Source organism: Salmo salar, chromosome 10 (genome assembly GCF_965601325.2).
Source record: "Salmo salar chromosome 10, fSalSal1, whole genome shotgun sequence".
In the NCBI taxonomy this organism is placed as follows: domain Eukaryota; kingdom Metazoa; phylum Chordata; class Actinopteri; order Salmoniformes; family Salmonidae; genus Salmo; species Salmo salar.
Genome location: NC_138300.1, coordinates 112084787 through 112112041, shown reverse-complemented (window position 1 = coordinate 112112041; position 27255 = coordinate 112084787). Strand labels below are relative to the sequence as shown.

Here is a 27255-nt window from a genome sequence, read left to right as displayed (position 1 = left end):
TTAAGACAGCTTGAAATGTAGCCTACACGTTTTGTGCTCTTGTAGGAAGCAGTAACTCTCCACTGCTGACCTATACTTACCTTTCTATTAGTAGCGGTACATTTCCCAAGGATCTCAAAACAGCCCAGGTGGTTCCACTCCACAAGAAGAGCAGTAAAACAAATGTAGGAAACTACAGGCCTGTGTCAATCCTCAGCACCTTATCCAAAGTTGTTGAGAGATTCGTTTTTAATCAACTTGAGGGATACCTTCTTGAGCACAAACTTCTTTATGAACTACAATCTAGTTATAGAACAGCTCATTCCACTGATACTTGCCTTATCCACCTTTATGACCACATTAAGCAGGAAAGTGAGAAGGGGAACTATACAGGTATGGTCATGTTAGACTTGCACAAAGCTTTTGACACTGTGGACCATGATATTCTCCTGACGAAACTTTAATGCATGGGTCTAAATTATGTAGCAGTGAATTGGTTTAGGTCTTATCTGACCAACAGAACACAAGTATGTAATGTTGGTGATGTTCTGTCAGAGGCCAAAGAAATATCCTGTGGAGTACCGCAGGGATACATTTTAGGGCCTCTCTTATTTCTTATATACGTTAATGATATGCCAGATACAGTAAAGTGTAAACTCCTGCTTTATGCTGATGATTCAGCCATACTGTTATCAGGGAAGGATACAGTTTACATAGAGGAGACCCTGAGTAAGGAATTTAATTTTGTTAGAGATTGGTTGTCTGACAACAAATTGTCACTACATTTAGGAAAAACTGAATCGATTTTGTTTGAAACAAAACATAGATTGCTTAGGGCTGACAAGATAATGGTAAACTGTGCAGGCAAGGAGGAATGAATCTAAAACAAGTGTATCTTATATTGGTGTGTCCCTAGATCAATCCCTTTCTGGAGACCTGATTGCTGCTAAAATTCTTTTGGCAAACAAATAGATTTTTTACATCGTAACATTAGATATTTTAACATTAAAGTTAAGAAACTGCTTGTCTCAACCTTGTGTCACGTCCTGACCAGTAAAAGGGGTTGTTTGTTATTGTAGTTTGGTCAGGGCGTGGCAGGGGGTGTTTGTTTAGTGTGTTTCGGGGTTTTTGGTTGATGTTCTATGTTTTCTATTTCTATGTGGGTTTTCTAGTTTTTTTATGTCTATGTTACTTTTGTCAATGACCTCCAATCAGAGGCAGCTGTTTGTTGTTTTCTCTGATTGGAGGCCATATTTAAGTGTTTGTTTTCACTTATTTTTGTGGGTGGTTATTTCCTTGTATAGTCTGAGCACCTTACAGGACTGTTTTTCGGCGTTTGTTTTGTATGAGTATTCTTTTTCCCTTCTAAATAAAAAGAAGATGAGCACCTTAAACGCTGCATATTGGTCCGATGATTTCTCCTCCTCAGACGACGAACTTTATGACACCTTGATTCAGTGTCATTTTGATTATGCTTGCTCTGCTTGGTATAGTGGGTTATCAAAAAAGCTGAAAAAGATAATGCAGGTCATGCAAAATAATGTTATCAGGTATATGCTGAATGTCCCCCCTAGGACCCACATAGGGGTACAGGAGTTCCGGGAGGTGGGCTTGTTGCCTTTGGAGTCCAGAGTAGACCAACTTAAATTTAATCATATGTATGACATCTTAAATGATCGTGCCCCAGGTTACATGAAAAACCACATTAATATGGTCTATAACCAACACAGTCACAATACCAGAGCTAGTGTTATGTCTTCTAAAATCCCAAGAGTAAACAGTACTGCGAGGAGCACGTTTTTCCATACAGGCATGTGTCTATGGAATAGCCTCCCCTTGGAGATCAAGCAAATAAAACGTAAAAATAGCTTTAAAAGCAGGTAAAGTTTTTCATTTGGACCAGGTTGTCTAAGTAAGAGAAACCACTCCACTGCTCCTTGTGCCCCCCTACCGCTGGTCAGATGTATTATTTGAAGGATCGGTATGATGTGCAATTAATAGATTATTTTAATGTGAAATGAAAATGGTTGATTTTTAAGGTTAAGGTGAAGTGCAGAGAATAGTGCCACTTTTTAGGATGTCAATATAAATGAATGTATTTATCGTTGTTAGTAATTTTGTCTTGTCTTTTAATCATTATATGTGTTATTGTTTTTACCATCGAGGACCACTTTGGAAACAAGCGTTTTAATTAATACTTTCAAGTGATATCCTCTGGGTCCACATTGTACATTTTGTTGTATATGTCTGCTGCCCAAAATAAATAAAATAAAATTCAATTCAATAATTGGGCTAATAACTCACTAACTAGCAAAGAATATCAACAAATGTGAACTGATCTGAAAAGCGCATTCACTCACGGGTGATTGAAAGACCACTTGTGGCCTACCCCCGCCAATAAAATTGTACTCCCTTGCACTCTGGCTCTGACTACAATAAAATCACAGACTAAATCTTGCGAAGTTAGATTTGCTTTCATTTGTTGCATTGAAAAAGGGCTGATATAATGTTGATTTGATCACAGAAAAAACTTTGATCTATATAGTGCAAAGTAATGGGGCAAACTCAGTGAAGTTCAATCTCTTGCATCTCTGCACGGCCTGGCATTTCTTCTGCCTGGCAGTTTTGGTGGAGGAGCACGGCCACGCACATGCTCAGTTTAGAGGGAACATTGGGTGTAGACCTGCCACGCCCTGACCATAGAGAGCCCTTGGTTCTCTATGGTGTTTAGATCAGAGCGTGACTAGGGGGGTGGTCTAGTTTTCCTATTTCTATGTTGGTGTGCTTGGTATGGTTCCCAATTAGAGGCAGCTGATTATCGTTGTCTCTAATTGGGGATCATATTTAAGTTCTCCATTGTTCCCACCTGGGTTGTGGGATATTGTTTGTGTTGGTGCTTGTGTCACCACGTAGTCATGTTGTGTTGCTTGTTTATTGTTTTGGTTAAAGAAATGTCACTTTAAATAAATATGTGGAACTCAACAAACGCTGAGCCTTGGTCCGTCTCTTACAACAACTGTGACAAGACCTATATCATTGGTTAGGCCTACCCTACAGCTGTGTGGACTAATAATTGTTGTGATGCCATAATAGGTATGCTCATAGAATTAAAATTTTCAAGGGATTCTAACTCTAAGGAGATACATTTTCATTGACTATCATGTGTTCAAAACAAAATTGTCATAATTGTAATTCTCATGATAGGGTCTAGATTCTAACCGTTGTGTTGGAGTGCAGATTAGGCTACTCATAAAAGACATGAAGCAAATGAATGATCCAACAAATGGATGATCAAACCGTTTGAATTATTTGCCATTTCATCTCTTGAATAAGTAAGTTCTATCTACAGTGCATTCGGAAAGTATTCAGACCCTTTGACATTTACCACATTTTGTTAGTTACAGCCTTATTTTAACTCTACACACCTCATAACTCTACACACAATACCCCATAATGACAAATTCCACAAATTAACTTTTAACAAGGCACATCTGTTAATTGAAATGCATTCCAGGTGACTACCTCATGAAGCTGGTTGAGAGAATGCCAAGAGTGTGCAATGCTGTCATCAAGGCAAAGGGTGGCTACTTTGAAGAATCTCAAATATAAAATATATTTTGATTTGTTTAACAGTTTTTGGGTTACTACATGATTCCATATGTGTTATTTCATAGTTTTGATGTCTTCACTATTATTCTACAATTTTAAAATAAAGAAAAACCCTGGACTGAGTCGATGTGTCCAAACTTTTGACTGGTACTGTATATTGCATTGATTGTTTTGCCTCACCAGGTTGTCCACATACAAGACAGTCATCATGGACTGTTTCTGTTTGCCTGGTCCAAAGAGACTAAAACTCCTTACTGTACTAAGAGCTTCATTTTTTATGCAACTTATTTTAGGTTTAATTAATTATTATGTATCCGTTTTATAAGCTCTGAGCATCATCATTGTTGTGCAATTTTATGCTACAATATTTGGTACTAGAGCATGGTTTCTTTATTTTCCTTTTGAACATGGTCTTCTCCTTCCATACATTAAACATTTTTCCTAGCCACCGTGCTTCTACATCTGCATTGTTGCTGTTTGGGGTTTTAGGCTGGGTTTCTGTATAGCACTTTGTGACATCTGCTGATGTAAAAAGGGCTTTATAAATAAATGTGATTGATTGATTGATAATCTTGTTCAGAGGCAGTCCAACAAGTCTCAGAATGAGGTTCTCCTAAGAGATAAGGTAACTCTGATGGGGAAGGCCATCAAAGTCCTCAAGAGTGACCAGGACACCATGATGGCCAGAAGAAACAGCAGAAGAATGAGGAGCTGCAGCAGAACAGCCAATGGAAGCAGGAGAATGACAACCAGCATCTCTGTGTGGTCATTAGAAGGCTGGAGGACAAGGTGGACTTGGAGACCAAGGCACTCTGGACAGAGCTGAGGAGACTGGGAGAGTTCATTGAGGCAGTGAGATGACATTTCAAACAAAACTGAATGATAAGTCACGTTTATTTGACATTGGAAAAAGTTTATCCAACCCTGCTGAATTAAACTTTGGGACAATCGAAAGTGTGTTAGATGAATCAAACAGCTGATTAGTCCTATGCCATGTAACGGTATTTAACAAAACTGGAAATGGTTTACCATAATGCTGTCGTATCCCACAAAACAAGAATGGTGTGGAAAAAATGTACTCTTCAGGCTGCTTGAAACCTAATTGGGAATTCCCCATTCCAGTGCCCCCCACCGGCCAGCCTAGGCCCATGTCAGGACAGCACCAGCACTAAGCCCAACACCCTTGTGTCTACATGTCAGCTCTGCACCCAATCAGAGGGTGTCTCAGACAGGCAGCTCAGGTGTCCTCCAATCTGGCCAGAGACTTCACGGACGCTCTCCTGTCCTTCCTCCACTGGTTGATCCTCCCATGCCTATAACGCATTGGTTTCCTGATCTCTCTTCCTCCAAATGCCCCCTGCTGTTGCCACCTGCTATTCATGGGAGGCTCTACACAGACAGATCCTCAGACCCAGCCTTGAGACAGGAAAAGGACATTGATGAGATGATGAAAACAATAGAAGATGAGAGGGAAAAGGATAGGGTGGAGTTACTTGAGGAGGTGGAAAATGAGATGGAGAGGAAATGGAAGATGTTGCAGAGTCTCCAGCACATACAATCCAGAAAACAGAGCAGGAGAAGGTAAATATGATGAAGTCAATAGATGAGGAGAGGGAGAAGGATAGGATGGAGATACTTTTTTATTTCACCTTTATTTAACCAGGTTGGCCAGTTAAGAACAAGTTCTCATTTACAACTGCGACCTGGCCAAGATAAAACAAAGCAGTGCGACACAAACAACAACACAGAGTTACACATGGAATAAACAAACGTACAGTCAATAACACAATAGAAAAAATCTACATTGCAAATGAGGTAAGATTAGGGAGGTAAGGCAATAAATAGGCGGTAGTGGAGAAGTAATTACAATTTAGCAATTAAACACTGGAGTGATATATGTGCAGAAGATGAATGTGCAAGTAGAGATACTGGGGTGCAAAGGAGCAACAACAAAAAAATATCAATATGGGATGAGGCAGTTGGATGGGTTATTTACAGATGGGCTATGTACAGGTGCATTGATCGGTAAGCTGCTCTGACAGCTGATGCTTAAAGTTAGTGAGGGAGATATGACTCTCCAGCTTCAGTGATTTTTGCAATTTGTTCCAGTCATTGGCAGCAGAGAACTGGAAGGAAAGGCGGCCAAAGGAGGAATTGGCTTTGGGGGTGACCAGTGAAATATACCTCCTGGAGCGCGTGCTACAAGTGGGTGCTGCTATGGTGACCAGTGAGCTGAGATAAGGCGGGGCTTTACCTAGCAAAGAATTATAGATGACCTGGAGCCAGTGGGTCTGGCGACGGATATGAAGCGAGAGCCAGCCAACGAGAGCATAGAGGTCACAGTGGTGGGTAGTATATGGGGTTTTTGTGACAAAATGGATGGCACTGTGATAGACTGCAACCAATTTGCTGATTAGAGTGTTGGAGGATATTTTGTAAATGACATCGCCGAAGTCAAGGATTGGTAGGATATTCAGTTTTACGAGGGTATGTTTGGCAGCATGAGTGAAGGATGCTTGGTTGCGAAATAGGAAGCCGATTCTAGATTTAATTTTGGATTTGAGATGCTTAATGTGAGTCTGGAAGGAGAGTTTACAGTCTAACCAGACACCTAGATATTTGCAATTGTCCACATATTCTATGTCAGAACTGTAAAGAGTAGAGATGCTGGATGGGCGGGCAGGTGTGGGCAGCCATCGGTTGAAGAGCATGCATTAAGTTTTACTTGCATTTAAGAGCAGTTGGAGGCCACGGAAGGAGAGTTGTATGGCATTGAAGCTCGTCTGGAGGTTAGTTATCACAGTGTCCAAAGAAGGGCCAGAAGTATACAGAATGGTGTTGTCTGCGTAGAGATGGATCAGAGAATCACCAGCAGCAAAAGCGACATCATTGACGTATACAGAGAAAAGAGTCAGCCCGAGAATTGAACCCTGTGGCACCCCCATAGAGACTGCCAGAGGTCCGGACAACAGGCCCTCCGATTTGACACACTGAACGCTGTCTGAGAAGTAGTTGGTAAACCAGGCCAGGCAGTCATTTGAGAAACCAAGGCTGTTGAGTCTGCCAATAAGAATGTGGTGATTGACAGAGTCGAAAGCCTTGGCCAGGTCGATGAATACAGCTGCACAGTATTGTCTTTTATCGATGGCGGTTATGATATCGTTTAGGACCTTGAGTGTGGCTGTATGATAAGGGTACGGCTAAAGGCTATAAGAACTGGTCGCCTAGTGCGTTCGGAACAGAGAGTAAAAGGAGCAGGTTTCTGGGCGCGGAAGAATAGATTCAAGGCATAATGTACAGACAATGGTATGGTAGGATGTGAATACAGTGGAGGTGAACCTAGGCATTGAGTGACGATGAGAGAGGTTTTGTCTCTAGAGACATCATTTAGACCAGGTGAGGTCACTGCATGTGTGGAAGGTGAAACAAAAGGCCTAACTAAGGCATATTGAACAGGGCTGGAGGCTCTACAGTGAAATAAGACAATAAACACTAACCAAAACAGCAATGGACAAGACATATTGACATTAGGGAGAGGCATTCGTAGCCGAGTAATCATAGGGACCAGTGGGTAGCTGGGTGAGCTGGAGACATGGCGATTCGGACAGCTAGCGGGCTAGCAGAAGGGCCTTAGGGTGACGTCACGATGGAAGAAGTCTGTTGTAGCCCCCTTGGATGGTTACATCAGCAGACCAGTCGTGTTGGATCGGCAGGGCTCCGTGTAGGCAGTAAAAGGGTCCAGGCCTATTGTTAAAATAGGTATTGTAGCCCAAGAAATTGGCTGATGGTCCTCTTCAGCTAAAAGTCCGATATGCTCTAGCGCGCTAGCGGATGGGACTTCAGGGGATGTCGCGACGGAGGAGCCTGTTGAAACCCCTCGGGCATATTACATCGGTAGACCAGTCGTGATGGAATCGGCGGGGTTCTGTGTCTGCAGTAAAAGGGATCCAGGCCAATTGGCAAAATATGTATTGTAGCCCAAGGAGTGGCGGATGGACCTCTTCAGCTAGCCGGGAGATGGGCCTAGCACAAGGCTAGTTCCAGGCTCACTTGTGCTTGCTTCGGGACAGAGATCTTAGCCAGGGGGTAGCCACTCGGATAGCAGCTAGCTAGCTGCGATGATCCAGGTGAAAAGGTTAAGAGCTTGCTGTAGGAAACCGGAGATGTGGAGAACAAGTAGTCCGTTATCCGCTGGGTTGAATTGCGCTGTGCAGACTGACAGGAGTTGACCGGGTTAAGGTTAGCTGATGACCGCTAGCAGTGGCTAACTGACAACTAGCTAGTTAGCTAGCTAGCTTCTGTTGGGGGTTCCGGGTTCTAAAGTATAGAAAATAGCAGATCCATACCACATTGGGTGAGGCGGGTTGCAGGAAAGTATTTTAAAACTGAGGTTAAAAATATAAAAAATATATACTGCTCAAAAAAATAAAGGGAACACTTAAACAACACATCCTAGATCTGAATGTAATGAATAATCTTATTAAATACTTTTTTCTTTACATAGTTGAATGTGCTGACAACAAAATCACACAAAAATAATCAATGGAAATCCAATTTATCAACCCATGGAGGTCTGGATTTGGAGTCACACTCAAAATTAAAGTGGAAAACCACACTACAGGCTGATCCAACTTTGATGTAATGTCCTTAAAACAAGTCAAAATGAGGCTCAGTAGTGTGTGTGGACTCCACGTGCCTGTATGACCTCCCTACAACGCCTGGGCATGCTCCTGATGAGGTGGCGGATGGTCTCCTGAGGGATCTCCTCCCAGACCTGGACTAAAGCATCCGCCAACTCCTGGACAGTCTGTGGTGCAACCTGGCATTGGTGGATGGAGCGAGACATGATGTCCCAGATGTGCTCAATTGGATTCAGGTCTGGGGAACGGGCGGGCCAGTCCATAGCATCAATGCCTTCCTCTTGCAGAACTGCTGACACACTCCAGCCACATGAGGTCTAGCATTGTCTTGCATTAGGAGGAACCCAGGGCCAACTGCACCAGCATATGGTCTCACAAGGGGTCTGAGGATCTCATCTCGGTACCTAATGGCAGTCAGGCTACCTCTGGCAAGCACATGGAGGGCTGTGCGGCCCCCCAAAGAAATGCCACCCCACACCATGACTGACCCATCACCAAACCGGTCATGCTGGAGGATGTTGCAGGCAGCAGAACGTTCTCCACGGCGTCTCCAGACTCTGTCACGTCTGTCACGTTCTCAGTGTGAACCTGCTTTCATCTGTGAAGAGCACAGGGCGCCAGTGGCGAATTTGCCAATCTTGGTGTTTTCTGGCAAATGCCAAACGTCCTGCACGGTGTTGGGCTGTAAGCACAACCCCCACCTGTGGACGTCGGGCCCTCATACCACCCTCATGGAGTCTGTTTCTGACCGTTTGAGCAGACACATGCACATTTGTAGCCTGCTGGAGGTCATTTTGCAGGGCTCTGGCAGTGTTTCTCCTGCTCCTCCTTGCACAAAGGCGGAGGTAGCGGTCCTGCTGCTGGGTTGTTGCCCTCCTACGGCCTCCTCCACATCTCCTGATGTACTGGCCTGTCTCCTGGTAGTGCCTCCATGCTCTGGACACTACGCTGACAGACACAGCAAACCTTCTTGCCACAGCTCGCATTGATGTGCCATCCTGGATGAGCTGCACTACCTGAGCCACTTGTGTGGGTTGTAGACTCCGTCTCATGCTACCACTAGAGTGAAAGCACCGCCAGCATTCAAAAGTAACCAAAACATCAGCCAGGAAGCATAGGAACTGAGAAGTGGTCTGTGGTCCCCACCTGCAGAACCACTCCTTTATTGGGGGTGTCTTGCTAATTGCCTATAATTTCCACCTGTTGTCTATTCCATTTGCACAACAGCATGTGAAATGTATTGTCAATCAGTGTTGCTTCCTAAGTGGACAGTTTGATTTCACAGAAGTGTGATTGACTTGGAGTTACATTGTGTTGTTTAAGTGTTCCCTTTATTTTTTTGAGCAGTGTATATGAAATATATACAAAGGGGAAAAAATATATGTACACGGGATACGACAAGACAAAGACAAAGACGTCTGAACTGCTACGCCATTTTGTAAACATCATCACAACCTCATACTTGAATTGGATTTAAGATTGGTGGAGACATTTGACAAAGAGATAAAGAAAGGAAAAGAGAGGATGAAGATCCTGGAGAAGTTGGGGAAGGAAAAGAAAAGGTGGAAAAACTTAGGTTGGTGGAAGAAAAAAACTAAGAGAAAGAGATGATTAAGAACCTGGAGAAGGAGAGAAAATAAACAGAAAAGGAGGAGAAATGTAAATTGGAAGAAGAGAAAAAGGAGATATTGAAGATCCTTGAGAATGAGATTAAGGAACAACAACTTGAAGAGAAATGTAGGTTTGAAGCAGAAAAGGAGAGAATAAAGAACCTGGAGAAGGAGGAGAAATAAAAAGAAAAGGAGTAGAAACTTCAACCGGAGGAAGAGAAAAAGAAAGAATAGGAGAGGATAAAGAACCTGGAGAAGGAGAAGAGAAAGGGAAGAAAAGGTTGGCTGAAGCTGAGAAAAGATTATCTGATGCTGAGAAAAAGGTTCAAAAGCAGGAATAGAAAATAGCGGACTTGTGAGGCATCTGTTTCTCAAACTAGACACTCTAATGTACTTGTGCTCTTGCTCAGTTGTGCACCGGGGCCTCCCACTCCTCTTTCTATTCTGGTTAGAGCCAGTTTGAGCTGTTCTGTGACGGGAGTAGTACACAGCGTTGTACGAGATCTTCAAATACTTGGCAATTTCTCGTATGGAATAGCATTCATTTCTCAGAACAAGAATAGACTGACGAGTTTCAGAATAAAGTTCTTTGTTTCTGGCCATTTTGAGCCTGTAATCAAACCCACAAATGCTGATGCTCCAGAAACTCAACCAGTCTAAAGAAAGCCAGTTATTGTCACGACAGCTGTTGGCTGTCGTCAAAGCGTTGAAGACGTGGAGACATTGGCTTGAGGGGGCTAAACACCCTTTAATAATCTGGACTGACCACCGCAATCTGGAGTACATCCGGGCAGCGAGGAGACTGAATCCTCGTCAGGCAAGGTGGGCCATGTTTTTCACCCGTTTTGTTTTCACCCTTTCTTACAGACCAGGTTCCCAGAATGTGAAGGCAGACGCACTGTCCCGGCTGTATGACACAGAGGAGCAGCCCATGGATCCTACCTCCATACTCCTGGCCTCCTGCCTGGTGGTGACGGTAGTGTGGGAGCTGGACGCGGACATTGAGCAGGCGTTACGTGCAGAGCCCGCTCCCCTCCAGTGTCCCGCTGGGCGTCTGTACGTTCCGTCTGCTGTCTGTGACCGGCTGATCTATTGGGCTCACACGTCCCCCTCCTCTGGTCATCCAGGGATCGGTCGGACAGTGCGCTGTTTGAGTGGGAAGTACTGGTGGTCCACCTTGGCTAAGGACGTGAGGGTTTATGTTTCCTCCTGCTCGGTGTGCACCCAGTGTAAGGCTCCTAGGCACCTGCCCAGAGGTAAGCTACACCCCTTACCCGTTCCACAACGGCCTTGGTCGCACCTGTCGATTGATTTTCTTACAGATCTCCTCCCTCACAGGGTAACACCACGATCCTGGTCGTTGTGGACCATTTCATGTCAAGTCCTGCCGTCTCCTCCCTCTGCCCGGTCTCCCTACGGCCCTACAGACTGCGGAGGCTTTGTTTACGCACGTCTTCCGGCACTACAGGGTGCCTGAGGATATAGTATCTGATCGAGGTCCCCAGTTCACTTCGAGGGTCTGGAGGGCGTTCATGGAACGTCTGGGGGTCTCGATCAGCCTCGGTTTCACCCCGAGAGTAATGGGCAGGTGGAGAGAGTGAACCAGGATGTGGGTAGGTTTCTGCGGTCTTATTGCCAGGACCAGCCAGGGGAGTGGGCGGCATTCGTGCCCTGGGCCGAGATGGCTCAGAGCTCGCTCCGCCACTACTCCACTAACCCTTCCCCCTTCCAGTGCGTACTGAGGTACCACCCGGTTCTGGCGCCTTGGCATCAGAGTCAGACCGAGGCTCCTGCGGTGGACGACTGATTCAGGCGCACGGAGGAGACATGGGACGCCGCCCGTGTTCACCTCCAGCGGGCCGTGCTGCACCAGAAAACCAGCGCAGACCGTCACCGCAGTGAGGCCCCGGTGTTCGCACCGGGTCTGGCTCTCGACTCAAAACCTGCCCCTCCGCCTGCCCTGCCGGAAGCTGGGTCCGCGATTTGTGGGGCCATTTAAAGTCCTGAGGAGACTGAACGAGGTTAGTTACAGGTTACAGCTTCCCCCCGATTACCGTATTAACCCCTCGTTCCATGTGTCTCTCCTCAGGCCGGTGGTGGCTGGCCCGCTCCAGGAGTCTGAGGTGCGGGCGGTTCCTCCGCCCCCTCTGGACATCAAGGGGGCCCCGGCGTACTCCATTCGCTCCATACTGGATTTGAGGCGTCGGGCGAGGGGCCTTCAGTACCTCATGGAGTGGGAGGGGTACGGACCGGAGGAGAGGTGCTGGGTCCTGGTGGAGGACGTGTTGGACCCTTCAATGCTGCGGGAGTTCCACCGTCTCCGGCCGGATCGCCCTGCGCCTCGCCCTCCGGGTCGTCCCCGAGGCCAGTGTCGGCGCGCTGCTGGAGCCGCGCGTCAAGGGGGGGTAGTGTCATGACTTCCGCCGAGGTCGGTCCCTCTCCTTGTTCGGGCGGCGTTCGGCGGTCGACGTCACTGGTCTTCTAGCCATCGCCGATCCACCTTTCATTTTCCATTTGTTTTGTCTTGTTTTCCCACACACCTGGTTTGCATTCCCTCATTACTCGTCTTGCATATAACCCTCTGTTTCCCCCCATGTCTGTGTGTGGAATTGTTATGTGTAAATGTATGTGTACTCCAGGCTGGTTTGCGCCGGGTTATTGTAATTCGTGTGTGGTTAGTTTTCTGAGTGCCGTGTTTTGTTCGCCTCAATAAAGGGCTCCGTTTGCTACGCATTTCTGCTCTCCTGCGCCTGACTTCCCTGCAGCCAGTTATGCCCTCCTTTACAGTTATATTGCTTATTTAATCAGGATAACAGTTTTCAGTTGTGCTGCCATAATTGCAAAAGTGTTTTCTAATGAGCCTTTAAAAATGATCAACTTAGATTAGCTAACATAACGTGCCATTGGAACACAGGAGTGATGGTTGCTGATAATAGGCCTCTGTACGCCTATGTAGATATTCCATAACAAATCTGACGTTTCCAGCTACAATAGTCATTTACAACATTAACAATGTATTTCTGATCAATTTGATGTTATTTTAATGGACAAAAGACGTGCTTTTCTTTCAAAAAGAAGGACATTTCTAAGTGAGCCCAAACTTTTGAACGGTAGTGTATATATAAAGGATTAGATGCATCAGCAAAACCCACCATTATGCCCAGTGAGGAAGTATCTTTAAGAAATGTATATTCTTTATTCATTTAAATGAAAACGTTCTCAGATTAATGTAGCTGGAATTCAACAAGCCAAAAAAAGACCCCCATCCTTTTCCGTTCATGATGGGAAGTCTTTGAAAGGAAGACCTTGACATGTTTGTTGAGTAGTCGCTGTAAGGTTCTGTATTTATTTTCTTAGTCAACCTTGTGTTCTTTCGTTGTGTTCTTGAACGTAGCCCTATCTTTCATTTTTGTTCATTGATTTCACCTGTGTTAGTTACTCACAAGGTCTCATCAGCTCCTTATTTAGTTGAGTTCATTCTGTTTGTGCCTTTGTGAGGTATTGGTCGTTTTGACTCTACTAAGCCTTATCCTAGCTCGTTTGTGAGAACCAGTCCAGTCTTAGTTTTGATTTACCTGCCTGTTTGCCTACCTGTGTTTGACCATTGCCTGCCTGTGACCACGATTCCTGCCTTCTGCTTAATAAACACCTGCCGCGCTCTGCGCGTGAATCTACACCTTTTTCTTTCCTGAATATTCATGAGGCGGTGGTTCCTAGAAATTCCTGTCGCATCAGATAAAAGCTAAGAGTTCTGAATAATATCCTGTCAATCCTAAATATAATAAAATACATTATTTTGCATACTGGTGTTTGTCACACAAAAACAGTTAAAACTGTCAATGCCCTTTAACTGAATTCATGTGTGATAGCTAAACATTATTTTAAAATGTATCTATTTTAACATTATATATTTAAAGTAGGCTACATATGTCAGTAATCATAAAGTTGTCTACCTGTGCGTCCCTCTGCCACGCTCTGCCTGGAGGCTTGTCCTGCTCTGATGGTGGTTACTACCACCCTGTAGAGGGCTCCAGGCTTCAGGGCCAGGAAGCTGTAGGCCATGGTGTGGGCTGGGGCACTCTCGTTCTTGATCACGCTGCTGTCATGGATGAGCAGCACATGGTATGAGTCCAGCTCTCCGGCTGCCCGCTCCCACTGTGTCTGGAGGCTGTCCGTGCTGCCACTGTTGGTCACACGCAGACTGGTCACTTGCGCTGGGGCTGGGAGTAGAGAGAGAGAGAGAGAGAGAGAGGCCATCAGAGATGTGAGACATTACAGAGAAATTGAGATAATAAAGAGTCATTGAGTCAGAGACACAGCATCAGTTCTGTTAATGGGGGAAAGCTCATGATTATATGACTACAACAACTCTGTTACAGTATATGACTACAAAACCTGTATGGAGCAATGTTGTAGTGCAAAAATATTCAACTCTTACCCTACTAGGTCTGTTATACCTGATAATGAATTGCATTCACCTGGTCCCAGGTCTAAATCAGTCCCTGATTAGAGGGTAAGAATTTGGGCTCCCGAGTGGCACAGCGGTCTAAGGCACTGCATCTCAGTGCTAGAGGCATCACTAGGGGAAAGGGGGATACCTAGTCAGTGGTCCAACTGAATGTATTCAACTGAAATGTGTCTTCCGCATTTAACCCAATCCCTCTGAATCAGAGAGGTGCAGGGGGCTGCCTTAATGGTCATCCACGTCTTCGGTGCCAGGGGAACAGTGGGTTAACTGCTTTGCTCAGGGGCAGAACGACAGATTTTACCTTGTCAGCACGGGGATTCGATCCAGCAACCTAACCTTCCGTTTACTGGCTCAATGCTCTAACCACTAGGCTACCTGCCGCCCATACAGACCCTGGTTCGATTCCAGGCTGTACCACAACTGGCCGTGATTGGGAGTCCCATAGGGCGGCGCACAATTGGCCCAGCGTCGTCCGGGCTAGGGTTTGGCCGGGTTAGGCAGTCATTGTAAACAAGATTTTGTTCTTAACTGGCTTGCCTAGTAAAATAAATAAAATTAAAATAAGAAAGAAAGAAAAAACGCTGTGGAATTGACTTCGAGGTCCAGAGTTGAGTTTGAGAGTTCTAGTGTCTAGTCTAGAACATAAACATACTGGGGGAAAAAACATTATTCATATCCCTTTGGAACCGTGACTCACTGGTTCGTCCAATCACTGAAGTCGAGCTGTTTAGGCCCCCACTGTTAGTCGTGACAGCGATGGCGTACTGGCGTCCGGGTGTGAGGACGTTGAAGGTGCACTCCCTGGCATCATGGCACAGTGTCCTCTGGGACACGACGGTGTTCCCCTGTCTCAGGACCACAGTGTACCCGTCCCACTCCCCTACGGGGAGAGACCACTGCACGCTCAGAGACGTCTCATCACTGTGACAGACGACCAGCTGCTGGACAGGCCGAGGTGCTGAGAGAGAGGGAGAGAATTAGTCAAGTATTTTAAGAGCCATCCTACATGGTTTCGATATAATTTGACCCATAAAAACATTCCACATATACACCAAGCTTAGCATCAAAATATTTGTAATGTAACTTACCAAGCATTCCTTGGCAGTGAGAAATGTTGCCAAACGGGCCAGCCTCCACCATGATCTGAGCTGTGTAAAGCCTGCCAGGCACCAGCCCCAGGGAAGCCCCAGAGAAGGAGTACTGTCTCACTGGCCTGCTTAGTGTCTCATTGACCAGAGCCACTGTGGCATTCATTAGCAGGATGCGGTAGTTCTCCCATTCCCCTCTAGGTGGTGACCATGTCATCTTCAGAGTGCTGCCGTCACTGAGGCCCACCATGGTCAATTGAGACACCTTGTCTGGCACTGGGGAAGGGAGAGAGGAGGCAGTGTAAAGGGAGGAGGGAGAGAGGAGGCAGTGTAAAGGGAGGAGGGAGAGAGGAGGCAGTGTAAAGGGAGGAGGGAGAGAGGAGGCAGTGTAAAGGGAGGAGGGAGAGAGGAGGCAGTGTAAAGGGAGAAGGGAGAGAGGAGGCAGTGTAAAGGGAGGAGGGAGAGAGGAGGCAGTGTAAAGGGAGGAGGGAGAGAGGAGGCAGTGTAAAGGGAGGAGGGAGAGAGGAGGCAGTGTAAAGGGAGGAGGGAGAGAGGAGGCAGTGTAAAGGGAGAAGGGAGAGAGGAGGCAGTGTAAAGGGAGGAGGGAGAGAGGAGGCAGTGTAAAGGGAGGAGGGAGAGAGGAGGCAGTGTAAAGGGAGGAGGGAGAGAGGAGGCAGTGTAAAGGGAGGAGGGAGAGAGGAGGCAGTGTAAAGGGAGGAGGGAGAGAGGAGGCAGTGTAAAGGGAGGAGGGAGAGAGGAGGCAGTGTAAAGGGAGGAGGGAGAGAGGAGGCAGTGTAAAGGGAGGAGGGAGAGAGGAGGCAGTGTAAAGGGAGGAGGGAGAGAGGAGGCAGTGTAAAGGGAGGAGGGAGAGAGGAGGCAGTGTAAAGGGAGGAGGGAGAGAGGAGGCAGTGTAAAGGGAGGAGGGAGAGAGGAGGCAGTGTAAAGGGAGGAGGGAGAGAGGAAGCAGTATAAAGGGAGGCGGGAGAGAGGAGGCAGTGTAAAGGGAGGAGGGAGAGAGGAGGCAGTGTAAAGGGAGAAGGGAGAGAGGAGGCAGTGTAAAGGGAGGAAGAAGAGAGGAGGCAGTGTAAAGGGAGGAGGGAGAGAGGGGGAAGTGTAAAGGGAGGAGGGAGAGAGGAGGCAGTGTAAAGGGAGGAGGGAGAGAGGAGGCAGTGTAAAGGGAGGAGGGAGAGAGGAGGCAGTGTAAAGGGAGGAGGGAGAGAGAGGTTAATGGAGGTGTTCAATCAGCCAGATCTTCATTGAAGATGCATATGTGAAGTTACGGATTGTGGTGCACATTAGTATTTCCTGGCTTTTGACCAGCCCTAAATTTTCACTTAAAACAGTTTTGATATGGAACTAGATAGACATAAACTTAATCTGAGGTATGACATTGACCCTCCAGAATAACTTACCAGTTCTGCCCATGGTCACAGCCTCAGTCATCTGCTCTCCGACCTTTGACCTTATAGACAACTGATAGGATCGTCCAGGGGTCAGGCCGCTGAAGACCACCTCTGTGGCATTGGGTGGCAGCGTCCTGTCCTGATCGGCTGAACCCAGGGTTGCAAGGGAGACCAGGTATGCATCCACGCTGCCCATAGCTGTGACCCAGGAGGCCCTCAATGAGTCCAGACTGCCGTTGTTCTCCAAGAGGAGGTCTGACACCGCCGCGGGGACTAGGGGAAGAAAAACAACACGTGACAGAGTCTGGTCTAGTGGGAGCACTGCTGACTGCGGGCGACACATCCCTCTTAGCCATTTCCATTTGAGGGGGAGTTTCAGAAACCTGAAAAGAGGGACTTTTTTATTCCGGTTTTTGAAGTTGATTGAGAGGGATGTATTAGAGGGAGGTGACAGCAGGTCTTTTTAGACACTGACACCTTTCGAGGACAATTGTTCCTGTCCAACTCGAAGGACCATAAAAAAATAAATATTCTAGCATTGTGTTCAGTGGCTGTGCAGTGTATTACTGGCTAGCCGTATTTGTATGGTGGGTTGGGAGTGGAAGGAAGGCCTTGATTGGCAAGCCAGCTGCAGACAGAGGAAGGGAAGGGTGGGATAGAGAAGCCTAAAATATCTTGGAAACAACGACAGACAGAGAGCATGGCCATGGTGGTGGTAGTGACTGTATAAAGAGAAGGGTGCAGTGTTGGAAAGTTAAACAAAGCCCTGCAAACTAAGCCAGATTAATGTGTGAGAAACATTCCACCCTGAACCTGTATTAAACTCAGTGACATTGAAGCCCTAGGAACTCTACTCCTCCTTGCTGCATAACAAAAGCTAAGCAGGAGTAGACTTGGTTAGTGGTTGGATGGGTGAACACTTCAACCAAAAGAATTATCAGTCTTACTATTCCAACAGGTGAATTTCAGAGTCCCTACCATAATATCTGTGAGGACTGTCACAACTTGTTACCTTACCCCCCAAACAGAACTAGCATGACATTTCCTCTGTGACTGCTACCTTACCTCCCAAACATAACTAGCATGACACATTTCCTCTGTGACTTTTACCTTACCTCCCAAACATAACTAGCATGACACATTTCCTCTGTGACTTCTACCTTACCTCCCAAACATAACTAGCATGACACATTTCCTCTGTGACTGCTACCTTACCTCCCAAACATAACTAGCATGACACATTTCCTCTGTGACTGCTACCTTACCTCCCAAACATAACTAGCATGACACATTTCCTCTGTGACTGCTACCTTACCTCCCAAACATAACTAGCATGACACATTTCCTCTGTGACTGCTACCTTACCTCCCAAACATAACTAGCATGACACATTTCCTCTGTGGCTGTTACCTTACCTCCCAAACATAACTAGCATGACACATTTCCTCTGTGGCTGTTACCTTACCTGTGACTGCTTGTTTGTAGACAGCGTTCTGAAGGCCTCCAGCCTCAGTCACCACAGTGACAGTGTACAGTGTCCCAGGCAAAAGGTCATTAAGGATGTGGGAGGTGACACTACTCTTCAGGGTGACGTTCCTGACCAGGCTGCCCTGCTGCTCCCTCAGCAGCACTCTGAAACGCTCTCTCCTGCCTGGACCGGGCTGCCAAGAAACACTCAGGCTGTTGGAGGAGGCCAAGAGCTGGAGGCTGCTGATGGCTGAAGGAGCTGGGGGAAAAATACAAAGTGGTCAATGCCAGTGAGCAGCTTGTTGATGTCTAACAAAGTAACAAAGTAGATCAGGGATTTCTATGTTATCCAAGTCCAACAAACATGGAGGCACTGAAGTGAGTATAGGAATAGGGGTATGGTAGAATGACAGTAGAATATCGTACACAATTTGTTTATTATAAATATCAGGTGGACGGCACATTGGGTGTAGAAGACCTGAAAATGACATGCAAATAGAGGACCAGTGAAACCACATAACAACAGCAAGATGGTCCCTCACCTGTGGTTGCAGTGGCCAGCACAGGTGGGGCAGTTTTATTCCCAGCTATTGCCACCAGGCTGAGGCCATAGAGGGTGCCAGGGGTGAGGGCGGTAAAGCCTGACTGAGGGACGGCAGTGCCCATGATGCGAGTATTGCGGGTTGCTCCTGTTTTAGTGTCCTGTAGTGTGAGCTCATACCAGTCGACCAGCCCGCGAGAGCGAGGCCAGGATACATGCAGGCCTGGGGAGCCACCATGACCCTGACTAGGACTCTTATACTGAGCTGCCTGGACCTGGTCTGGTAGGGCGTCCAACCTGGATGGACTAACCGGATCTGGGGGAAGGAGAGAGAGAGAGAGAGAGAGAGAGAGAGAGAGAGAGAGAAAGTGAAAGAAAGAGAGAGAGAAAGGGGGAGAGAGAATAGAGGAAGGAGAGAAAGACAGAGAAAAAGACAGAGAGAATGTGTTAGTATTTTTGCTCTAAATAATATGATAGACAACAAAGACATCCTTTAAACAAGTGGCCAAGGGGCCAGCATCTTGCCAATATTATATAAACCTCAATTAAACATCTTGATATTATACAACTAGGAGAAAAGTTAATGAAGAATATCTGTATCCTGTCTTTGTGCTTCACTGAAAGCCCGTGGTGGCTGCCTGCGATGGAGCAGAGCGATAAGATTGTTTTGGTTCTTTAAAGAATGTGACGATTCGCTGGGAGACCTGCGTGCATCTTGAGCGAGAGAGCGAGCTTTGACAGGAAACGACAAAAACAAAGACCAAATGGAGAGAGGAGCAGAACAGGGTAAGTGGTGCCCCCCACAGCTCAGCAAATAACTTTGACCCTTTCTTCATAATGCTTCCCCTCTGAGGGCCCTTCAGAGCAACCCCAGGAATCACATTGGCTAATCAGCAAAACCCCAAGGACATTTTCCGTCCAATCCTAGAGCCACACTGGGGCCCTTTACAAGACCACTACTGTATTACACAGTAACTACTTTGTATCTGTAAATATTTAAAAAATACTGGATAAAGTCCAAGTGATTTGGCAACCACTGAACTGTTAATCTTGAGGATTTCATCCTTCGTAGGCTACTGTCAAAAATTGAAATTTCAAGGTCCACACACACAAAGACCCAAGAAAAAAAATCTCGGCCACACTTTGAATGGAAAGTTCTGGAGTGCACTGTAGTCTAATCTATTTGTCCCATGAAAACAAAACATGGAGGCCTCCTGTATCCGTTAGTACAAAGAAACAATGCTTGGCGGGAAGTGGCTCTGGGGAGAAGGAGAGCTGTCTGGAAACAAACACTTAAGATTAGATGCTCTGCATTGTTACTGACCTCTACTGTTACAACCTTAGGTGATTGGAGCAGCAGTGTGTTCCAGAACTTCCCTGGTTCTAATCTAGAGCTGTGAGACCAATGACCAGAGGGGTTCTCTGGCTCCAAGTTCTTGGCAGGACATTCTAAGGTTGTGGCCTTGACAATGTTCAAAGGATTTTACAAAGGATAAAGTGTACTGGACTTCAGCGGTGTCGGCACAAGAGTTCTCTATGTTCTTCATTATCAAAGCGATGCACAGAATCTATTCAGTGCAACATGGTTCAATACTGGGCAGAACAAAGGCTCGACCACTGTAAGCATAAATCAAATAATACAAAAGGATATGATATCATGAATGAACATATACAATTTCAAGCCATTTCCCAATACATCAAATATTACAGTAAAATTATATGAAAGCTACATTCTAAATGTTGCTACATACAATTTAAGTATCAACTTTTGTGCAATAAAACACCAACAGAAAGACAACCAAAAGGAGCTGTTGGAATAAATGAGATGTTTACAATACATTACAACCTAAGATGTCCTAATATGATATCATATGTGTTAGATCTATTTAATGATGGCGAGTTTATGCTCTCAGTGGAGTCATGCCACTACTAACTGTTTGAAGTGGTTCTGACTGCCAAATTCGATATCTTTGAATTAATCAGGTGTAAAACGTAATCTTTAACGAAATATAATCATTCGAATATCATGATCAACAATAGAAATAGACTAAAATCAACAGAAAACATATATAGTGCATGATACTGGGGAGGGGGGGTTCTGATATTGTAGGACGTTTAAGATGAATTAAAGTCAATTTAACAGTCTAAAATACATTTAGAATAGAATAACATTAAATAGGTTAAAATATAACAGAAACGAATTTTGGTTTATAACACTTAGCTTACCTGTTCTCACTGATACGTTTCTCCTCTCTCCATCAGTCTTCGATATCACTTCAAAGTGGTGTAACGTCCCAGGTTCTAAATCCCTTATATCGCAGATATACACATTACTATACTCCCCATATTGATCACAATCCGTTATATCGGAACGACTATTCTCATAAAACACGGTGAAATTACAATCTTCTCCTGTTGTTAATAATTTGAGTGCAATAGAATCCGTCCTGGCGCTGGTCTCTGTCAGGTTGACTGAACATTTGACAGCGTTAGTGGTCTCGGCCTGAAACGAACAAAAAAGTGGCAACATGTAACCAAAAGATAGGCTAAGCAACAGTAGGCAACAAGAGGAAAATAATCAAGGTTAAATTGACTTTATCCATGACTCACCTCGACACAACACCACCATAAACAAACGATCAAAATAATAGTTGCACATCTGAACATTGCGGTCGTTGATTTAAATCCGTTAGGGCAATAAATAATATTCCAAAAAATTAAATATATACCAACATTGGTTGTCATAATCGGTCCATAAAATACAATGTATATTTATTTTCTGAATTTCACAATGGCATGTTGGAGGCGGCTACAGGGGTGGCACGTGCCTAACCAAGCATGGCATCTCGTTGTGATTTTGTGGTTGCCCAAAATCTGTGCAATGTAGACCACGCACAGTCTCTTCCCACGCTACCATCTCGTCACTTTCAATCTCTAGTCCACATTATTTTCCTACACCCTTCCTCAATGCTCAGGCTGCACCATCACCGGCGTCAGGTAGACAGACTGCTCAGGAAATTGATTCCATATCAGCATCTACTTCCGCCCACTATATACACTTTTTCTAACACCTACAGTAGCCTAAGTTCCTATCAAATAGTCTGTCTACTTGCTCACAGCCTTAACTTTCACTTGAGTCTGGACAGCAGCACCTTGAGCAGCCTCCTCTCCCTGTGATACCCCACCCTGCTTTCCTTCCTGCCTGCCTGCCTGCCTCTCTGCCTTCTCTGTCTGAACAACTTTAGGTCCACTTAAACAAACACCCATAGTATACAGTAGGTTAAAGGGGCATGGCATGGGTGTAATTCATAGCCTACTATTGTGATTGCAGAATTTTCTCTTTTGAAAGACTATTTGAATATGACTAATATATTCTATATTACTATTTGCCATTACTATAGCACTTCTTTCAGAAGGTCTGTTCCAAGCTTCACTGCCTTTAACGTCCCTTGTACAAATATGCATGCAAATATGATTTTGAGCATTCTTTATGGAATTTCACAAATTCAAAATCGATTGAAAAGTTAATTTCAAGTGACTGTCGTCATCACGCACCTGTGGGATGGAGGTGAACTCTGTGGTTGTAGTCGGTACTGTAGTAGTTGTTGTTGGAGCTGTAGTTGGTGTGGGTGTGGTTGTGGTAGTTGTGGATGTGGTTGTGGTACTTCTGGGTGGAGCTGTAGTAGTTGTGGATGTGGTTGTGGTAGTTGTAGGTGGGTTTGTTTTAGTTATGGGCGGTGTGGTATAGGTTGTGGGCGGGGAAGCTGTAGATGTGATTGGAGTGGTATTGGGTGGAGTTGAAGAGGCAGTAGGTGGGGCTGTAGAGGTTGTGGGCGGGGCTATTTTCATTGTGGGTTTTGCTATAGTCTTTACTGTTGAAAAGGTTGTGGGTGAAATTGAGGATGTTGTGAGCTGAGTTGAAAATGTTGTGGGTGGGGCTGTGGCAGCATTGGGTGGGGCTACTTTCCTTGTGAATTTGGCTGTAGTCTTTGTTGTTCTGACAACAGTAGGAGTTGTAGGGGCAGCGGTTGTTGTAGTCAGCACAGTTGTGGTTTTGGTTGTAGATGGAACCACAAACTTTCTGGGGGGTACTTTCCTAGTTGTGGGAAATGCTGTGGTACTGGTAGGTGTGATGGTAGCATCATATTTAGTGGTTGAAATAGAGGACGATATAGATAAAGCAGCAGAAGTTGTGACTTTAGCATCAGAGGTAACGACCACTACTGCAGAAGTAGCTGCTGAGTCTGTTTTAGAACTTGTGTTAGGCACTGAGGAAATTGTAGAGGAAACCACAGTCATAGTGGTAGCTGCAGTTGACACCATCTCATCTGCATTAGGTGTGGTGGAACTGGAAGTTGGTTGGTTTACTGATGGAGTCTTGGCTTCGTTCCTCGAGTCGAGGAGGGCATTTTCGGTGGCAGCACTCACCGTTTGGTCCATGGCAGAGTCAGTTGTGGACAAAGCAGGACTGGATGAGAGAACATCATGGCTGTGGTTGAGAACTGCCCCTGATGTTGTGACGGCCGTTGAGATGGAACTTGGAATGAGATCCATCGTGGCCGTCCTTCTTGTCCGAGGCTTGACGATGTCATTAGTGTGAGTCGCCACCACAGACTTATATGTCGCCACCCTATTGGTCGATGTGACCGGGACTCTTAATGTAGAGATCTGCCGGGTGGTCCTACTATGGGTCCTCATAGTGTTTGACGAGGAGTGTGTGTTTATTATTGTTATAGGGGCTGTTCTGATGGCGTGGGTGTATGCCAAAGGTTGGTGTGTGGATGAGCACATTGTGGGGGTTGGGGTTGAGATGGTGGTGGAACCTAGAAGAAAAAGGGGTTATTGTGACTAGACTTATACACATGGTTGTAATATGATTGGATAACATTGAAATAAATTGAAGATAATGTACGTGTTCCATAAGTAATAACTCTAACCCCAGCCCAGGTGTTCTTAAATGGGAAATGAAAGAATTTGACCCTAAGTCCCAGATAGCGCTGTGCTTTGATGTGGGTGTTTCCTCCTAAAAGAAACACACTGCATGCTCGCAACGCCTTATCAATATGTTAAGAACATGGTAATAGATAGTTTATTGTCATGTTATTCATCTTTTTAACAAAAAAGTTAAATTAGGTTAAATAAATAGCTGGGTATTGGTTTTATTGGTCCCACTTTATTTGGATAGTCCATCTGTAGATGCTGTACAGACAAACTATCTGTTGATAAGCAACTGACTATGTTTATAAGCAACTGCTTGCTAAGGTTATGGTTAGGGTAAGGGTAAGGGTTAAGGTTAGAGTTAGGGCTAGGGCTAGCGTTAGGGTAAGGGTTAACGTTAGAGTTAGGGCTAGTGTTAGGGTAAGGGTTAAGGTTAGAGTTAGGGCTAGTGTTAGGGTAAGGGTTAAGGTTAGAGTTAGGGCTAGCGTTAGGGTAAGGGTTAAGGTTAGAGTTAGGGCTAGCGTTAGGGTAAGGGTTAAGGTTAGAGTTAGGGCTAGCGTTAGGGTAAGGGTTAAAGTTTAAGTTACGGCTAGCGTTAGGGTAAGGGTTAAGTTTCGGGTTAGGATAAGGGTTAGGGTAAAGGTTAAGTTTCGGGTTATGATAAGGGTTAGGGTAAGGGTTAAGTTTCGGGTTAGGATAAGTGTTAGGGTAAGGGTTAAGTTTCGGGTCAGGATAAGGGTTAGGGTTAAGTTTCGGGTTAGGATAAGGGTTAGGGTAAAGGGTTAAGTTTCGGGTCAGGATAAGGGTTAGGGTAAGGGTTAAGTTTCGGGTTAGGATAAGGGTTAGGGTAAAGGTTAAGTTTCGGGTTATGATAAGAGTTAGGGTAAGGGTTAAGTTTCGGGTCAGGATAAGGGTTAGGGTAAGGGTTAAGTTTCGGGTCAGGATAAGGGTTAGGGTAAGGGTTAAGTTTCGGGTTAGGATAAGGGTTAGGGTAAGGGTTAAGTTTCGGGTTAGGATAAGGGTTAGGGTAAAGGTTAAGTTTCGGGTTATGATAAGGGTTAGGGTAAGGGTTAAGTTTCGGGTTAGGATAAGGGTTAGGGTAAGGGTTAAGTTTCGGGTCAGGATAAGGGTTAGGATAAGGGTTAGGGTTAGTAGATAGCTGAAATGTTACTGATTGTCTGTAGATCACCTACAGATGGACTATCAAAAAAATTAAGTGTTACCATTTTATTATATATGATAACAGGTGGCCTGAATACACTTTTAGTGTAAATTAACATTAAACAATATCAGTTAGGCTTACATTGTAGCAGGTGTAGTTTTTATTTTTCAAGTGTGACATCTTCTATGTCCCCTGTATGGCCATTAAGTTCACAGGAAGAACACTGCTGACGTTCTTCCTGACTGAGTGAGTGGGCTGATAAAACACTTGACAACAATGTGCAGGAAAGTCAGTATCAAGAGTGTCATCCTCTGCTTTCCTCAAGCATTCACACCATACCAGTGTCAGACAAGTCCAAAGTCGACACGGTGCAAGTCATTTAGATACAAATCTTATCTAGGTGATAATTCCGATTTTTTAAAATGACAATCCGTTGCATTACTGTAAACTAGGTAAATGATGTCATAACGAGTTTGTTGGGTCCATGTAGAGATACTGTGACTACTAATTCTGTAGTTGGGCCTTATCATTTTACAAGACGTTCTCTTATCAAACTTCAGAGGAGGAAAGACAAAATATCCATAAAGTTCAAGGCTACTATATAGGCATGCCTACTTATAATTGATGTATGGTAGTTGAATGCACAGAAATATATTATTATCTGAATGCAAACGAACAGAAGACATGCAGCCCAATTCCTCAGTACTCACCTTTACGCGGGCATAAATGGGTAATCACCTGTCTCCCTCCAGAGTAGATTTCCTCATACTTAGTCCAGTTGGAATACCCCTGGTCCCCTCGGATCACAACCCGTATACCTTGTTTCTTCAGGTACATGGGCTTCTCCGCTAAACCGAAAGTTCCTCGTTTGTCGTAGCATTTCCAAGCAGGTGCGCTGTCACAGTCTCTGATCGTGGCCAGGCGCGCGTGCCGTGGTATTGCACTGCTCGGGTTGGCCCAGAGACACTTGGCTGATTGTATGTGATGCAACTTCATATCTTTCGTCCATTCCCATTGTTGATAGGGACTGGTGACATTGCATTTGCCGAGGAACACAGTCGTTTTGTGGGTTGACAGGCACAGTTTCTTTGGTGTGTGAGCAATAAGGAAACCGTCTAAATGGGAGATACAAAGAGATGGTCAATAGTGGGGGACTAACAATCATCGAAAGGCTGAAGAACTAGTGCCAAATTATTCATATATTGAAAGCAATTTAGTAATGTAATGTTTTAAATGCACAAGGCCCAACATTTCTCAAATACCTACGGGCTACAAAAAGCTACAGGCTTACAGAAATAGGTTATAAACATTTACCATGATTATGTTAAATCAGTTCTCAAAAGGCAACAGTTTTATTCGATTACAACTAGTACTTTTCTTTGGTTGTAGCTGAATAAAATAGGTAAAATTTACGTTATTGTTATTAACGAATAATCCCTCATCTCAAACCTGAGTGAATGTATTAGGTTTAAGCCGTCCGTTAAATACGATCATGGTCAATATGAGGTAAAATAAAAATGTTATTTGACAAAGAATAAACTCTTTATTGTTACAGTGAGATAACCTACTCTTGTCATAATATTTGGAATAACCTCAATCAAAAAAATTCGTTGACTGACTGACCCTTCCCTGTATAGACAATGATGAACTAAAGTTTCCGTTGTTGACTATCTTCACGCACAAGAAATGTGGTTATTACACTACTCTAATAATCAGCAAGGTAATTAACCGACCTCTTCACACTTTAAAAGACAGACTACTTACTTGTCGAATAGCATCGAAAAAGTATAAAGATAACGAAAAACAAAGTATCCATTTTAGTCTACAAGTTGTAACGGTTTAACGCGTCTGCTGGATTCAGATGAGTTGAGTCGTTGAAGGGAAGTTGCCTTCTGGGAAGGACAAAGTCAGTGACCAGCGCTTCCTTCTATTCAATTGTTTTTGTGGTTTCATATTAAAGTACCCTTCAGCACTGGACATCGACAGGGAAATGCTCTTCTATCGGAAATACCAAAGAACATCGCAGATGTTTAAGTGTTCAGATAGCAGGCAAACAGATGCAATGTTGGGACAGGTTTATATACCCTGGATAGATGGTATACGATGCAATGGCGGGACAGGTTTATATACCCTGGATAGGTGGTATACGATGCAATGGGCGTGATGCCTAGCTACCCAAGTTTGGAATACTAACAACATAAGAAAAAATGACAAGAACATTTTATGATATTTTTCAGTGTTGACATTTTATTATTTAGTGTAAAGCCAACAGCACATCACCAAACCCAGTTATTATCATATTCCAAATTCCCTTTCATATAGGTCAATTATTTGTTAATGTCACAATATC

The 27255-nt window shown here is 44.8% G+C and overlaps 1 protein-coding gene across 2 annotated transcripts in view; it reads right to left on the bottom strand.

The window, feature by feature from the left end:
- LOC100380677 (receptor-type tyrosine-protein phosphatase beta) overlaps window positions 1-26857 on the bottom strand; it is a 44104-nt gene extending 17247 nt beyond the window's left edge. The window contains exons 1-10 of one of the 2 annotated variants that reach the window (XM_082957387.1): window positions 26670-26857; window positions 25616-26020; window positions 22361-23628; window positions 21032-21308; window positions 18807-19121; window positions 18263-18523; window positions 16807-17070; window positions 15395-15670; window positions 15004-15264; window positions 13792-14058 (exon numbers count right to left, since the gene is read on the bottom strand). In XM_082957387.1, the coding sequence (XP_082813513.1) occupies window positions 13792-14058; window positions 15004-15264; window positions 15395-15670; window positions 16807-17070; window positions 18263-18523; window positions 18807-19121; window positions 21032-21308; window positions 22361-23628; window positions 25616-26020; window positions 26670-26721 (3646 nt within the window). In that variant the 5' untranslated portion in view covers window positions 26722-26857. Of the gene's footprint in view, window positions 1-13791; window positions 14059-15003; window positions 15265-15394; window positions 15671-16806; window positions 17071-18262; window positions 18524-18806; window positions 19122-21031; window positions 21309-21415; window positions 21944-22360; window positions 23629-25615; window positions 26021-26669 lie in introns of those variants that run through there. The other variant, XM_082957388.1, reaches the window with a different exon arrangement.
- Between the last annotated feature and the right edge of the window lie 398 nt (window positions 26858-27255).